The 16,477-nt window shown below is 42.8% G+C and overlaps 1 protein-coding gene across 2 annotated transcripts; it reads left to right on the top strand.

The window, feature by feature from the left end:
• Positions 1–2,949: 2,949 nt before the first annotated feature.
• LOC311080305 (uncharacterized protein) lies at positions 2,950–16,163 on the top strand. 2 transcript variants are annotated; one of them, XM_084110194.1, is made up of 6 exons: positions 6,499–7,484; positions 8,534–8,749; positions 9,039–9,194; positions 9,389–9,896; positions 10,615–10,707; positions 13,505–16,163. In XM_084110194.1, the coding sequence occupies exons 5-6, from the start codon at positions 10,669–10,671 to the stop codon at positions 13,784–13,786; spliced, it is 321 nt and encodes a 106-aa protein (XP_083966320.1). In that variant the 5' UTR covers positions 6,499–7,484; positions 8,534–8,749; positions 9,039–9,194; positions 9,389–9,896; positions 10,615–10,668; the 3' UTR covers positions 13,787–16,163. The 2 variants fall into 2 exon arrangements, 1 of the variants encoding a protein (XP_083966320.1); XR_014605551.1 differs by lacking the exons at positions 6,499–7,484; positions 8,534–8,749 and adding an exon at positions 2,950–3,602.
• The last annotated feature ends 314 nt before the right edge of the window (positions 16,164–16,477 follow it).

Raw genomic sequence — 16,477 nt, 5'->3', positions numbered from 1 at the left:
TCAACAGGACAGTGCAGGAGTGGACTGGTCACCCCCACAAAAAAAGCAGCAGATGGAAATCATAGTCAACAGCCCACAGTCGGATCCAGGCAGCTCGGACCAAATTGACGATGTATGTAGCATGTTTGCAGTGTAATTTCAGATATTACCATGCCTGACAACATCAGATAACCCCTCAGATAACCACTTCACAACCGAACCCGGGAACTCCGAACAGACTTCAGTCCAGGTCCCAGCTGACCCGGAAAAGAGCATTGGTTAGACCCTCCTCCTATCTCTCAATTTTACTAAGATTTAGAAACTAAATACTTTAATAATTTAATCTGGGATGCAAATCATATCCTTTTCAATTCAGACGCCTCATATCGAAATGGTAGAAGCAATTTTTCTGTAGACTTTCTTTAAGAATCATTTATTAAATCCGGTCAGCGTTACATGATTATGTCTGTTCCTTCAACAGGACAGTGCAGGAGTGGACTGGTCACCCCCACGAAAAAAGCAGCGGATGGAAATTAAAGTCAACAGCCCACAGTCGGATCCATGCAGCTAAGACCAAATTGACGATTTATGTAGCATGTTTGCAAAATGTTGTGTAATTTCAGATATTACCATGCCTGACAACATCTCAAAGAGGCAAAAACATCTCCGGTTACTATCGTAACCTCGGTTCCCTGAGAGGTGGGAACTCCTCCCTTCTCCACTTTCGCTGAAATCTTATGGGCTAACGCCAGCTGGGGACAGCTGGTCAATTGATGCGAAGCATGCTAATACTGACAGGTTAGCGGGCAGTATAAAATGCATGGGCGTGAAACTGATGTCGTAATCTCTTTCTTCACGCTAGAAGTCTTATCTAAGTCATCGTGGAAGTTGCAATAGAGGACTACTCACCTCTGTTTTTCCTCTCCGCATCCGATGGCTGCTACATTCCAGATATGTGCGGGTCCCATTGACCCGCCCGACCTTCACCAGTTCTGTGTCACCTGCCTGGGCCTCGCCCACGCCGAGGCGGCACTCACGGACAACACGTGTGCCCACTGCGCCGGGCTGCCAGTGCACGCCCTCAGAGCCAGAAGAGAAGTTGCTCGGGCAACACCGGGGATGAGGCACACTGCCGCCAACGAGCTGCTGGTGGGTCGTCCCCCGCCCGAAGACGAGTTTGACACTGTCAACTTCGCGGACGATAGCTCGAACCCCCCCCCCACCCCCCCCCACGCCGTCGTGAACTTCGTCTCCTTCGGAGCTGGCAAGGAAGACGACTCCATGTCGCTCTCGGTGTCGGAAAAGGATTGGGCATCTCAGTCGGACCGCCCCGACCAAGAGGGCCCTGCAGACCTCCAGGAGGAGCTTGTCAGCTTCCTCGGCAAGGCCGTCACGGAGCTGGACCTCGCTTGGAACGCACCGGACAAGCCTGTGAAAAGTAAGTTGGACTTGTGGTTCCTCCAGTCAAGCCATCGCCAGGCTGCATCGAGGAGAAGAACCCCGTTCTTCAGACGTGCATGAGCACGTGGTGAACTCGTGGGCTGCACCCCAATCGGCGCGCACCCACTCTGCCACACAGGCCATGTTCGCGCACGTGGACCGGGCGGAAGCCCACGGGTATGTGCACATGCCCCCCATCGAGGAGACTGTTGCCGCGCACCTGTGCCCGTCTTCCTCTGCAGTGGGTTCGGACCGCAGCCTGCCTTTCAAGCCGTGCAGGTTGAGTGCACGGTGAAACGCCCGGGATAGCCCTCCACGCATCCAGGAAGTGACATAGCGGACGTGTTAGCTCTACGGCCACCGTAGCCACTGATGGCGTGTTTTGACCGGTGTGGTGAACAAATGAGTCCTATTGAAGAGATGAGTCCGAGCTTAGGACCCCATTAGAATGCCTGATCTAAATCTGTTCTCGTGACAACTTGTAGCTAACGTGAGCTGTTTTAGTGTTGTTATGTGGTAGCTTTATGTAGAACTAGTGCAAAATGCCCGTGCAAAATCAGTTTTTGTGTGTGTTTTTAGTAACTGTTGGTTTGGTGTATTTGAGTGCTCATTGTTACAATTAAACAGCAAAAGTTCAGTGACATTTTTATTTGTGCATGGTAGAAAGCACACAGTGAACTCCGAGAAAACGCTACGCTTGAGCAAACAGTTTGTGAATAGGCTACTACAAATGATACCCGTGAAAGAGACTGTGAACGCATTGAATAGGATATGTTTAGTTGGTGAATAGCATAGGCTACTATTACACAGTAGTGATAACGTTAAGCGCACCAGAATGAAATATAATATTTAGAAGTAAACAGCATAGTAGGGCTGGGCGATATATCGCATGACATTGTTAGGCGCATCTCGTCAGTAAAGCCGTTTCCTTGATTAGTAGTAAATCGCCATCACCTGCTTTCAGATGGAGCGGCATTTACAACACAGAGCCGTAGTTCACTGACAAGCTGAGCCATATCGCATTAATTATTGCAGGCGATACGTCCGCGATAATTAATGCGATATGGCTCAGGGAGCAGTGCAAAGTGCCCGTGCAAAATCAGTTTTTGTGTGTGTTTTTAGTAATTGTTGGTTTGGTGTATTTGAGTGCTCATTGTTACAATTACACAGCAAAAGTTCAGTGACATTTTTATTTGTGCATGGTAGAAAGCAAATACTGATACTGACATAATGACAAACAATAAATGTGGAAAATTTAACACTAACAACGAGAAATGTTTAATTTCACAATCTATAGCTTCGGTTAAATACTAGTATATGAAACATAAGTTAAAATACATTAATGACTCATAACGTAGTACAAACGTCTTCTATAATAAAGTGATTTTGTATGATTTGTATCCAGGCACTAAAGCGATTACCCATAAAACGTGCTTTGAACCAATCGGATTGCTTGGATCTCTTCAGTAGGACTCATTTGTTCACCACACCGGAGCCCCGTCCCTGCGAGGCTAGAAGCACTGGCGGGAGGGCGGCTTGCAGCGGGCATTGTGTGGTGTTGGCACTCTCGCGCCCTCGAGACGCCATTATAATCATGGGTTGTGGCTCTGCGGCACAGTGTTGGGTGCAAGAGGAAGAAAAAGCTCTTTTTGTGAATGGATACATGTTTTTATTGTGGAACTCACACAAACAGCATTTAAACACATAGCAATCGTCGCCCGTAGGAACATGGGGGACATGATGCATTTGAACATGGCACTTGGGGGGCGGGGCCTCCAGCGCACTCTCTCTCTTCCTCTTGATCACTCCGTCAGGAAGACGGCTTTGTAGCCGAGGATGACGCGCTGGCTCTCTCGCGACGCGGGCTCCTCCTCCAACCCTGACGTTTCCTTCCAGGCCATGACCACTGCTTGTTTCACCTGAAACGAGCGTCCGGTTTGGGGCGGGGTGCCACGGCGGGCTGTCTAGCCGGTCCTTGAGCCTGGCTAGATGCCGAAGAAGAGCGGGACCTCGCAGATGACTGGAGTGAGTGACGGGGCATCACGTGTCTCATCGCCTTGACGCGCTTTTGCGTCTCGGAAAAACGCTCCGTTACCGACTCCACGGCGTCACCAAAGAGGCCGGAGGGAGTGACTGGAGCGTTTAAGAGCGTATTGCGGTCCAAGTCCTTCAGGTCAGCTAGGGTAAGCCATAGGTGCCTGTTAAAGCCCATGTTGCAGGTTAACCACCACTGTCGATTAATGGGTACATAAATCACTCAAAATATGTATATCATTCTTAAAGACCAGTTTTTACGTTTTTGGTATTAGCGGGGTTTTTTTAACGCAATTCGGTGATGACGTCACGTTGGGGAGAAGTGGAGGAAAGGTAGCCTCAGCCTAGTATTAGAACTATGGAGAATGAGTGGAGAGTTGGTGAAGTGTCCTGGTGAGTTGCTATCATTTAGCATGCAGCAATGAGCACTGGAGCTAGTCTACGAGCAGCAGTGCACAATAACGACACATTTTTTTTTTTTACTGTCATTGAATAGCACCGAGTGAAAAATCAACGTTTTCTTTATATCTAGTGGCAGTGATCATGACGTTAGTTCAGATAAGTACCGGTAACCTTTGTCATAGTGCTGTAGTACTGGTAAACTTTGTCTTTGTCATCTAGAAATAGAAGGCATCATGCTAGCCAAATGGGCGTTTTTAAGCGTTTATCTCTTCCTCCGGTGAAAATGTTGTTGCAAATGTAGCCGCTGCGTGTCTGTCGCTGTGTTTGGCAGGTGCTTGTGTGGGCGGTGCCGTCCCATGGAAACTGCGTTGGAAAGCTTGTGCTGTAGGGAAGTGACTGAGTGCATTTTGGTCGCTGGTCGAGGAGCTCACCCCGCGATCAGATGTCAATCTACCTACTATATATTTCTATCTATTTATCTATCTAGCTGCTAGCTATCTATGCTAATGTTATGCTATCTGGCTGTCTGCCTATCTCTCTCTATACTAGCCTATCTATATATATCTATCTGTCTGTCTATCTATATATCTAGTCTATCTATCTATATCTATGTATTAATCTATTAATCTATAATCTGCGCTATCTGAATACTCTCGTCTACTACTCGTGTCTCTCTAGTCACTCTCAATGCTCTCAAGGCGGGCTTTGGTAAATTCTCTCCCCAAGGTGACGTGACGCAATGCATTGTGGGGGAAAGGAGAATCGTTGCAAACCGCTGTAAGATAGTACCTACTTTTTCGTATTATATTCCGTTTTGTGATACCCAACAACATAAAATACAATGGATAACAGTTTAAATGTTTATTACCAACAAGCAAATTGCACAGATTCGTTGAAAAATTAACCCTGCAACACGGCCTTTAACCCTCTGGGGACCAAGCTGTTTTTGGGGTCCTTGAGATGTTCTGACATGCCTTGACATTTGTGCTTTTTTCAGTTATTTATAAACATGTTAATGGCAAAGGTGTAAATTCACTCTATATAGCACAAACAGGGCTACCATAATATGCGAGCAACGTGTATGTAGATGTTTGTATTTTTAAGAGAATAATGTTTATGCGTGGTTATTGGAAAAAATTAAAATGAAAGTTGCTGAATTAAGACCACAAAACACATATTAAATATGTGTCCACAAGACTTTTGACTAATGGATGTTGTCCCTTTGAGTTCTAGCTTCAAAATGATGTAAAAATAGTCTTGCTTTATCGTTCACAAAAAAAAAATACATTGATTTAAATGGTGTAAAACAGGTTTTGCTTGGAAAGCCAATATGCGAGGGGGAGGAGTAGTTTACACCTTAGATTATGAATGTCCCACCCACTCTGCATAATTAGCCATTCACTCAGGTGTGAAACTGACTGAGCCACAATGCAAGGACAAAATATGTATTTAGAAGAAGACTTATATTGACCATTTAAGATTTCGCTTACATCTCTCTTGTAAATATGTTTTGCTATTTTATTAAAAATGTTACAATTACAACAATAATTACAATTTCAACAATATTTCAAGTGTACTCTTTCTTTAAAAAAAAAAAAAAAGATTATAGGCCTACATTTTATCATATGTATTCATTAGTTTGAATATAGCCAACATTGGAACATCTAACATCTTAGTCTATGAATTTATTTTTGACAAAAATAGTATTTTTTTGCAGTTTAATACGTTGCTTATACAAATACATTTTATTTCAACATATTCCAGTCGATTTTTACTCATCTCAGTAGGCTATAGCAAAGCAGTTTATTCTTTCACACACGGACGCGCGATTCATATTTAGGCTAAACAGTCTTTACAAATATGTCCCCTTCATTCATCTCACAGAAAGGCGAGTCATATTATAGAAATGCGATTCATCTTTTTGCGGTTTACATAGGCCTACACTAACGTTATTCCATAACGTTATTCCACACGTGAGAAAAGAAAACAGCCTACCTCACTCCTCAGCGGAATCTGCTCCTCATTTCAGGAGATATTGCTCCTCATCAGCACTGTTCTGAGGAATGTTTTCTCCATAAGGTAGGCTATAATGTCTCACTCACGAGGAGTCGCGACGCGCTTTGTTTACAGCTGATGTGGGCGTTTCACAGCTATGAAATAGTTCTCAGAATTTGCGTTTGAATAGCACGCGCTCTCCGGGGAGTGGTCACATTACTGTGAATTAGGTCGTAATGAGCTCGACAGGAGTCGCTCTCTTTTTATACAGATTACAGAAGCTGAGAATATTTGTTTTTTATATAAATGACTTCATTTAAAAGATGCGATCTCAAGCTTTATGCCCGTGGGTCTGTTTGCCTGTTTGACTGAATTTTCGCGGAGTTATAGATCATTTTCGAACGCGTTTCAAATGGGAGTTTACTGACAGAGAGAAGGCAGAAATCGCATCATGTTAATTTTTCTTTATTTGTCAAAAAGCAAAACACTTTATTTTTATTGTGAGTATACAGAAAAAAAATAGAAACTGAACAGGATCGATTGATGTATTACACGAAAATGAAAGATCAAAATTAACAGAGCATTTAGTGTTTATTTTCATTGCTAAAAAAAAAAAACGAGCAAAACGCGCGGGCGCGTTTGTGGTCCCCAGAGGGTTAAGGACGATAACAGGCCGCGCGCAGATCCCTGATGACATCCGCGTTAGCTGCGCCGCCGCTGAGGGATTGAAGCAGTTTTGCCTGGAACACCTGGAGTATTGCCATGGCGTGAAGAGCAGAAGCTGCCTCCCTTGCAGATGCATAGGCTCTGTTCGCCTGGTGGGCCGTGAACCTGCACGGCTTGGAAGGCAGGCTGCGGTCCGAACCCAATGCAGAGGAAGACGGGCACAGGTGCGCGGCAACAGTCTCCTCGACGGGGGGCATGCGCACATACCCGTGGGTTTCCGCCCCGTCCATGTGCGCCAACATGGCCTGCGTGGCAGAGTGGGTGCGCGCCGATTGGGGTGCAGCCCACGACTTCACCACGTGCTCATGCACGTCTGGAAAGAACGGGGTTCTTCTCCTCGATGCAGCCTGGCGGTGGCTTGACTGGAGGAACCACAAGTCCAACTTACTTTTCACAGGCTTGTCCGGTGCGTTCCAAGCGAGGTCCAGCTCCGTGACGGCCTTGCCGAGGAACCTGACAAGCTTCTCCTGGAGGTCTGCAGGGCCCTCTTGGTCGGGGCGGTCCAACTGAGACGCCCAATCCTTTTCCGACGCCGAGAGCGACATGGAGTCGTCTTCCTCGCCAGCTCCGAAGAAGACGAAGTTCGCGACGGCGTGGGGTGGGGGGGATGAGCTATCGTCCGGAAAGTTGACAGCGTCGAACTCGTCTTCGGGCAGGGGAGGACCCACCAGCGGCTCGCTGGCAGCAGTGTGCCTCATCCCCAGTGTTGCCCGAGCCACTTCTCTTCTGGCTCTGAGGGCGTGCACTGGCAGCTCGGCGAAGTGGGCGCACGTGTCGTCCGTGAGTGCCGCCTCGGCGTGGGCGAGGCCCAGGCAGGTGAGACAGAACTGGTGAAGGTCGGGCGGGTCAATGGGACCCGCACATATCTGGAATGTAGCAGCCATCGGATGCGGAGAGGAAAAACAGGGGTGAGTAGTCCTCTATTGCAACTTCCATGATGACTTAGATAAGACTTCTAGCGTGAAGAAAGAGATTCTGACGTCGTTTTCGCGCCCATGCATTTTATACTGCCCGCTAACCTGTCAGTATTTGCATGCTTCGCATCAATTGGCCAGCTGTCCCCAGCTGGCATTAGCCCATAAGATTTCAGCGAAAGTGGAGAAGGGAGGAGTTCCCATATACGTCATAGCTGACGTAATGTTGAGTTACCGCCTTGAAAGGGAACAAAAGATCCCTGAGCCTGAGATAGCACCTGTGAGTTGCGCACAGGGAGCACCTGTTATTAAAGCTGCCGTCGGTAACATTTTTTTTATCATATTCAGTGAAATCGACACTATAATCCGACAGAACAACATAAATAAGGTGGTTTTAGAAAAAAACCCGAGCTTCTATCTCCACCTGGAGCGTGTTATTTGTTGTGCGAAAATACACCGCTCCCGGATAATCGGGTCCAATCAGCGCAGGAGGGTGTGACTGATTTGACTGTCAATCACAGGTCGTGCACACGCCACAGATCCCACTCCCCCCTCGCGCACGTTACAATCACATGTACACGCCTGAAGTTCGCACAGTAACGAAGAGTGATGGCGGAAAAGATTCCAATTCCTCGATTAACCTCAAGAGCTAGGAGGTCAGAGCTTGCAACATTTCTTCTCGACAGGTAATTGTGCTTTATCAACCATTTACTTTATGAGTACTCCATGGAGTTGATCGATGCTGATGAGACGGGCGCGTTCACAGAAAATCTGGTGCACACGCAATGACCAGCACAAACTCGATGGGAGGGTATTAGTTGATAGTGGGGGAGGGGCATGAGAGTTGTAAACATTCAAAATTTTGGCTAAGTCCACTCAATCTTCCAGGGTTGCCGACGGCAGCTTTAACGAGATCTTCTCGTAAGTTCCTTATATCTCTTGTTTTTACTTATTTTAAAATGTATTCAGACAAGTAAACATTGCCTTTAACAATGAAAAAAAAGATACGCCTTTCGATTTAATCTAAAGCCCCTTTCACACAGCGCAATGATCCCGGCAAATTACCAGGAAATTGCCAGAACGCCTTCTGTGTGAACGCAACCACAACCTGGGATTGATGCCGGCATCGATGCCGGGTTGGGGACCTAGTAACATTGCCGTGTTCAGTCCCGGAACGCGCGCTGTGTGAACAAAAGCCGTAATAATGGCGTGTCGTAGTGATGACACTGAAGCCGGGATCGTTCTCCAGCTGTGAAACGGTACGTAATGCGCAAGTTTATGATCAAATCAGAGAAAAAAAGCACAAGCGTGGTTTAGAGAGAGAAATCGCAGCTCATAAGCAAACTTAAGACGCTGCTGAGACATTACAAGTCACTGATTTGTGACTCTGATTCTGGAAAATCACTGGCAGTGTGAATGAACCAAAATCAAACGAACCTGGGTCAAATCCAGGGTAACTTTATCCGTGTATTTTCCGGAATCTCTGTTTAAAAGGGGCTTAAGAAGCAGCCATTAAACCTGCCCGTTTATTGCACGATCTCTCAACAGGACAACGCAGGTCTGTGTCAGGCACCTCCACAAAAACTGTGTGTGGAACTGAGGCGCAACAACCATCCAGCCCCTCAGATAACCACTTCACAACCGAACCCGGGAACTCCGAACAGACTTCAGTCCAGGTCCCAGCCGACCCGGAAAAGAGCATTGGTTAGACCCTCCTCCTATCTCTCAATTTTACTAAGATTTAGAAACGAAATACTTTAATAATTTAATCTGGGATGCAAATCATATCCTTTTCAATTCAGACGCCTCATATCGAAATGGTAAAAGCAATTTTTCTTTAGATTTTCTTTAAGAATCATTTATTAAATCTGGTCAGCGTGTGTCTGTTTCTTCAACAGGACAGTGCAGGAGTGGACTGGTCACCCCCACAAAAAAAGCAGCGGATGGAGATCAAAGTCAACAACCAACGGTCGGATCCAGGCAGCTTAGACCAAATTGACCATTTATGTAGCATGTTTGCAAAATGTTGTGTAATTTCAAATATTTAATATTTATATTGTAATTGTACATGCCTTATATAAATGCATGCACACTTAAAAAAGATTTTTAAGCAGTAACTCATCCAATTAATAATTTGTCTTTCAATTAATTTTACCATTATTTGTTTTATTTTTTAGGTAATATTTTTTTCGTTCAAAACATTGTTCAATGTAAATATTTTTCATTTAGAGCTCAACTAAGAAATATTTTTTTCGACCAATGTACAATTTCAAGGTTACACAAAGGCCAGCGCATGGGCATTTACACAAATCTCAACCAGTCACCAGACCGTTCTTCAAGTCTACGTTCCGTGGATCATTTTCCTGCACCGGAGAGAATCATTGGATGCATCGCGGATAAACTGAAGTAAGTGAAACAAACAACCATTTAAATGTGCTGCTGTATTAAGTAGCCTGTAAATTTTATGCCAGACATGTTGCTCTACTGACTTTCTCTGGTAGATAAGTACATGTACGTTAGTTTGAAAATGTTAACTTGGTGTTAGCTAGCTTAGTTTACACTAGTTAACGTTAATATGTCAACGTTAATCAATTCCTGACCGATTGCAAAAGGGAACACAAGTTTACCCGTGGCTTATTTTGATTTTACAATGGTAATTAACGTGAACGTTTAATCATTGAACGTATCTCGAGTCAGCGTCATAAGAATAACGTTAAAACCGTAGAAGTTAACCTGATCAACAACTAACTGAAAGTGAATGAGCTACATGTAAAGGGACTGGCTCACACGTGTGATTAATGGTAACATTAGCTAACAGTTGTGACTGGTGACACACACAATGATCATTTATTTATGGCTTTATGGTTTTCAAAAAAGTGTAGTACTAGCCAGAGGACACGGGGCAATAAAAAAAAAAAAAACGTTTAAATAAATGGTTAATAGGGTTGACACACTATTCAGTCTTATTGTAATGATTATTATATCAACTGATAACGTACTATATTGTGATAAAGATTGTTGACCATAATGTCCGGCCCTACCCTCATGCCAAACCTTGACACAGTCACAGTAAATGAATGGATCGGCTTAACCAGTTATATAATTTTTTACTATCTTGATGCAGGATACTGACACCGCTTCAAAGAGGGAGATTGCACTTAAATGTCTCATCCTTTACATGGGAGAAGCAGTGGAGGACCACACCAAAGATTTCCTGGTAAGACAAGATTACTTCAGAGATGTGAAAATGCTAGCTAAGGCTGGGCTGTCCACTTCAAAATTAGACATCAGACTATGTTCAGATATATGTCTGAAAACAGTCTGAAGGCTAATTTCAAATAGAGATACAATTCCTTTCAGCTAAAATCAGAGTCCCATGCGCTGGTAAGTTTATGTGACTTATATTCAGAGGCGGACAGAGTACACAGCTTCATTACTTGAGTAAAAGTACAGATACCCCTTGCTAAATTTTACTCAAGTACAAGTCAAAGTACTACAGTCAGATGTCTACTTAAGTAAAAGTACTAAAGTACTTGTTTTTAAAAGTACTTGAGTATCAAGAGTACATTTTTAAATATTGCATTACTACTGCCACAGTGCTTACATTGGTAAACACAGCAAACACTTGAAGCGAAAACTATCATTAACTTGTTCAGAAAATTGAAATAGTCTGGCGAGGTGGGGCCACGGGTTCGGGATGCGATATTTTTTCCCCCAGGATGGTAGGGGAAGACTCATGAATATTCATTAGAGAAGTCATCCCTGATTGGTCTGATGACCTACCCCTAACCCCACCCCTAAACCTACCCGTCACTAGGGTTAAGACCAATCAGGGATGACTTCCCTAATGAATATTCATGAGTCTTCCCCTACCATCCTGGGAAAAAAAATACTCCCGGGATGGACCTGCTGCATCTTCATCCATTGTTTCGTCCATGGTTTCGTCTCTTATCTAAATCTGACCATGGAGTTGACTTTGGCGGAAAGCTGAAGGTGATTGCTGATAGGCTGTCCCAATCAGTGGCGCCTGCACAATCCAATCACATTTGAGAGGGAAACAAAAAATTAAGGGTTTCCGAGATGTTTCTTTTTTCCTTTTTTTTTTTTTTTTTTCTTTTTTTTTATAGAAGTAACGGGTACTCACAGTTATGGATAGAAATGTAGTGGAGTAAAGAGTACAATAATTGCCTCTCAAATGTACTTGAGTAAAGTCATGAGTACTCCCCAAAAATTATACTCAAGTAAAGTACAGATCCCTCAAAATTGTACTTAAGTACTGTACTCAAGTAAATGTACTCCGTTACTGTCCGGCTCTGCTTATATTTATATTTCAACAACAAATTGGAGTAAAATGTATTATTTATCCTCAACTTTTAAGATCACTTGGTCTCAGTTTTCACTTTTATGCAAATGTCCTTTCTTTCTCTATGTATTTCTGAGATTAAAAAATGGATGTCTAGGAATTTTCTATGTCTAAACAGTGACAAGACGGAGGTAATGCTCATTGGTTCACCACACCAGCTACGGAAGGCTGGGTTTCCAACTTTAAGTGTAGATGGTTCTACACTGCAATTAAAAAATGTAAAAATTTGGAGGTGATATTTGATACTAATTTAACATTTGTTCCTCATGTTCAGAGCACTGTCAAGACATAATTTTTTCATCTAAAAAATATTTCCAGATTGCACCCCATGTTGTCACTCCCAGTGGCTGAAAAGTTAATTAACATCTTTGTATTCTCTCGCATTGATTACTGCAATGCTTTGCTGGCCGGGGTCTCAAAAGCTACCCCTAATAAATTACAGTTGGTTCGAAATTCTGCCACTCGAATCCTGTCTGGAAACAGGACAAGGGATCTTATCACTCCTGTGTTGGAATCTTTACTCTGGCTCCCTGTCAGACTCCGTGTTGATTTTAAAATCCTTATGCTTACTTATAAGGCTTTGCATGGACTGGCACCTCATTATCTCTCTGAGCTTTTAACCCCTTACACACCAGCACGTGATCTCCGCTCCTCGGAAGCTGGCCTTTTAATTGTTCCGCTTACTCGTTTAAAAATCATGGGTTATACTGTAGGGATTTTTCTTCAATCGCTCCAAAACTTTGGAATTCCCTGCCAGCTGAGATTAGGCAAGCTAATATCTTTAGTGTTTTTAAATCATCCCTTCAAACTTTTTTTTTTTTTTTAGGGTAGCTTTTATATGATTGCATTATTATTATTATTATTATTATTATTATTATTATTATTTATCATTAACGCATTGTTTGCATAATTGTATGTTTTATCTTGTTTCTATTCTTGTGAAGCGCTTTGAGATGCTACTATAAAGGCGCTATAGAAAATAAAGTTTATTATTATTATTATTATTAAAAACTATTTTATAATTAGTTAGAAGTAAATGCTAATTATAAAATTATGTGCAGCCTTATGTGCAGTTTGTGTTTGCATACAGTTTGTTATTTGAGTGTTGGTTATTAAATCTAAAAATAAATAGCAACTGAATTTAGGCTAATTGTTTGGTCTCTGTTGTTAACCCTTAATATTATAGTAATGTGCTACCTAAAGTAAGGGCTTTTTTAATCCTTAAGAAACTTTTGATAAAAATTTAAAGACAGAGACACTTGTAAAGACAGAGACAGAGAGACGTTTGTTCAATAAACCATTTAACCACAAATTCACATTAAATTAACCCCTATTCACATTACATGCTGCATTCCTTTCAAGCTGACAGTCATAGATGGCTTTGGTAATCTAAAAACAGTATGCCAACATTCTTTTGTTAAATTTTCAAATGAAATAATACTCTGTATAAAAACAAGATTTGGTCTTCAAAAAGCTGTTTTTCAAAAATGAGTGAAAAATAGGGGGTATCTTATATTCAGGCCAATACGGTATTAGCTGGCCTGAATATAAGAATATACGGCATTAGCCTGCGGGATGTCGGAATGTTAAGAGGTTAAGATTCCTTATTCTTTTTTTTTTCTTTTTATTTCTTTCCTAAATTCTTTTCCAGGTGTTGGAGAAGGAAGAGGCTGAAAAAATTCTTCAGCAAGAAACCATGGCAATCTTCATCATCAGAGATGCACAAGCTGTACCCACAAACATTGGCGACTTGCTGTCTGTCACAAATGCTGTTGCCATTCTCCTGGGCCTTCTTAATGCCTTCAATCTGGAATATCCCAAGACATTGAAACTGACATTTGAATATATCCAGAAAGTCATCATGGAGCTGGACCCAAAAGGCATGACCAACAAAGTCAAGAGGCTCTATGACCAACTCTACAATAAAGCTTAATTCAGGGTTCCTGTCATGGTCAATAAACAGTGGATTAAAATGCAAGTAAAACTCAGTTTATTGAAATATAGTTGATGATAAAGTAGTGAGAGGTCAGAAGCAAGAGTCCAGGAACAATCGCCCTTGGTAGCACAGGGACGCTGATGGACAACCCAGTCAGTCGCGATGGTGAAAGATGATGGAATACTGATGCACTGGCTGCCAGGACTCGGGGACCCGAAGATCTGGTCCATACATCCTCTTCCCTTCCTGAACCCTGCTTGCTCCTGTCTTATCCTGGTGTCAATGGCTGTCTCCATCCAGTTGTGAAGAACTCTGCAGAACACCTTGCTTGGGATAGACAGAAGAGTGATTCCACGCCAGTTGTCGCAGTTCTTAATGTTGCCTTTCTTGGGGACTTTGACAATAAGACCTTTGGACCAGTCTTCAGGGATGGTGTTACTGTTCCAAATGTTTTGTAATAGGTCTGTTAGCACTCTTGTTGATGTTGGAATGTCGACCTTGAGCATCTCAGCATGAATAGCATCTATGCCACATGCCTTGCCACTCTTCAGGGTTTGGATGGCAGCTTTAACCTCAGCAGAGTCAGGGAATTTGGTGTTGATTTCCAGGATATCCTCTGTTGTTGTGATGTTGGCTGGTTGTTCAGGCTCTGGGAGGTTGAGTACTTCCTGGCAGTGTTGAACCCATCTGGCTGCTTGTTCACTCTCTGATGTGCAGATGTTGCCATTCTTGTCCCTAACATGGTAGTTTGGTTTGTACATCTGCCGCAGAGTCGCTTTGTGATTTTGTACTCTGTGCCCAGGTTTCCATAGGCTGCATCTTTCTCGGCTTCACTTGCCAGGTGTTCAACAAAGACCCTTTTGTCTTTTCTAGCACTCCTCTTCACCTCTCTGTCCTTGTTTTTATAGGACATCTTGGTTTTCTCGAGGAGTCGTTGGGACTTGGTGTTCAGCATCTTTGCCTTCAGCTGTTTCCTCTCTTCGACTTTCAGCCAAGTGTTAGCGGATATCCATTCTTTGGCCCCTTTTTACTTGAAGCCCAGGACTTTTTGTGCTGTTTCAGAGTATATGGTTTTGATAGCATTCCATTTGCTGTTTATGGTGGGTTCTTCTTCCATTTCGGAGGAAGCCTCTGGCGTGCTGAAGCGGTTTCTGAGATCCAACACAAACTCCTAGTTTTTCTTTGGGTACTGGAGTTTTAGTGGTCGCTTATAGGCATCTGCACCCCGGTAAGATCTAACATCTTGCAGTGACCTGTGCCATTTATTGTTAATGATGATGTGGTCGATTTGGTTGATGGTCCTGCCATCGGGTGACTGCCATGTGAGCTTATGGATGTTTTTGTGTGGGAAGTTGGTGCCGCCGATGACCAGGTTGTTGTTCATGCAGATATCAACAAGGAAATAGCAGGGTTTTGGCCTTCTCCTTGGAGATTAAAATGGCTACACCATGTGTATGGGTGTTCTTTTGGCCAGAATGGAGGATGACAGACCCTTCATGCAGGACTTGACCGGAGCTGATCCAATGACTCTCACTTATCCCCAAGATTTCCAGGTGGTACCTTTTCATCTCACTGAGGACTTGTGCTGTCTTGGTGGTCTCCCACATGTTTTGGATGTTCCATACTCTTGGATCTTGGTTTTAAGCCCTAGTAGGCCCTCTTTCGCAATCCTGACTTCCCATCGGATTTCATCAGGTGTGGTCATACTGCCATCTGAAGAGTTTGGGTGACCAGGGTCTACTATGGGCCTGATGTCAGTAGGATTGCTCATTGTAGTTTCTGAAGCAATAGGTTTTTTTTTTTTTTTATGGGGTGGCATTGATAGCGCCACGCCCAACCCCCTAACCTGGAGGGCCAGGTGCTGCCTTTGGTCTCACTCCTCACCCAAGACCAGTCTGGTATGGTTGAACCTGCCAGGAGCCATAGGCTCCCTCCAGCATAGCTTTCAGGACCATAGAAGCACGCAAGCCTCTCCACCAGGACAAGGTCGCAGCGCGGGGAAAAGATCTGCATTTCTAGTAGCGATGAAACTGAGAAATTTTCGCATTTCCCTAATTCACTGCATTGTTCTCGGTTAAGGCTGTTGTTTTCTAAGGTCAATGTTTGCCAGCTCTTAGAAGTTGAAAATCTGACACTTGAGTACTGAAATTGTGGATGTGTGGAAGTAATTGGGGATATTTTGGGGATATTTAATTTTATTTATCAATCAATAAATTCCACACTAGAAACAAACCTTGTTGTATTATTTTAATTTAATACTGTGAAGCTGCTTTGATACAATCTGTATTGTGAAAAGCGCTATACAAATATATATACTTGATAATGTATAATAAGTTAATAAATATCGATGTAATGAAAATTATTTTATTTTTTTATTTTTTATTAGATTTTGGACAAGATTAAATATTAAGTAATGTTCCTCAATGGGAAATATGTTTTATTAAATTCATATCTTGTTGTTTGTTTAAAATAAATCATTTCTATTAACTTGTATTTTTAAAAATGAGAAATACTTGTATAATTAAATCTATTTGATTGGAGAAAACAAATAATTTCTAATAGGGCCTACATATTTCTTAAATGAGAATTTTTGTTTTGATTAAATCTATATATTTTTGTTTAAATCAAAAATAGAATTTCAATGAATTGACTTTCTTCAACAAGAAAATATACTTTGTGCCATGTTTT

The sequence above is a fragment of the Abramis brama genome, assembly GCF_963993115.1.
Source record: "Abramis brama genome assembly, chromosome: 3".
Lineage (NCBI taxonomy): Eukaryota > Metazoa > Chordata > Actinopteri > Cypriniformes > Leuciscidae > Abramis > Abramis brama.
The sequence above is the reverse complement of the archived record's forward strand: the minus strand, read 5'-3'. Positions and strand labels throughout refer to the sequence as shown.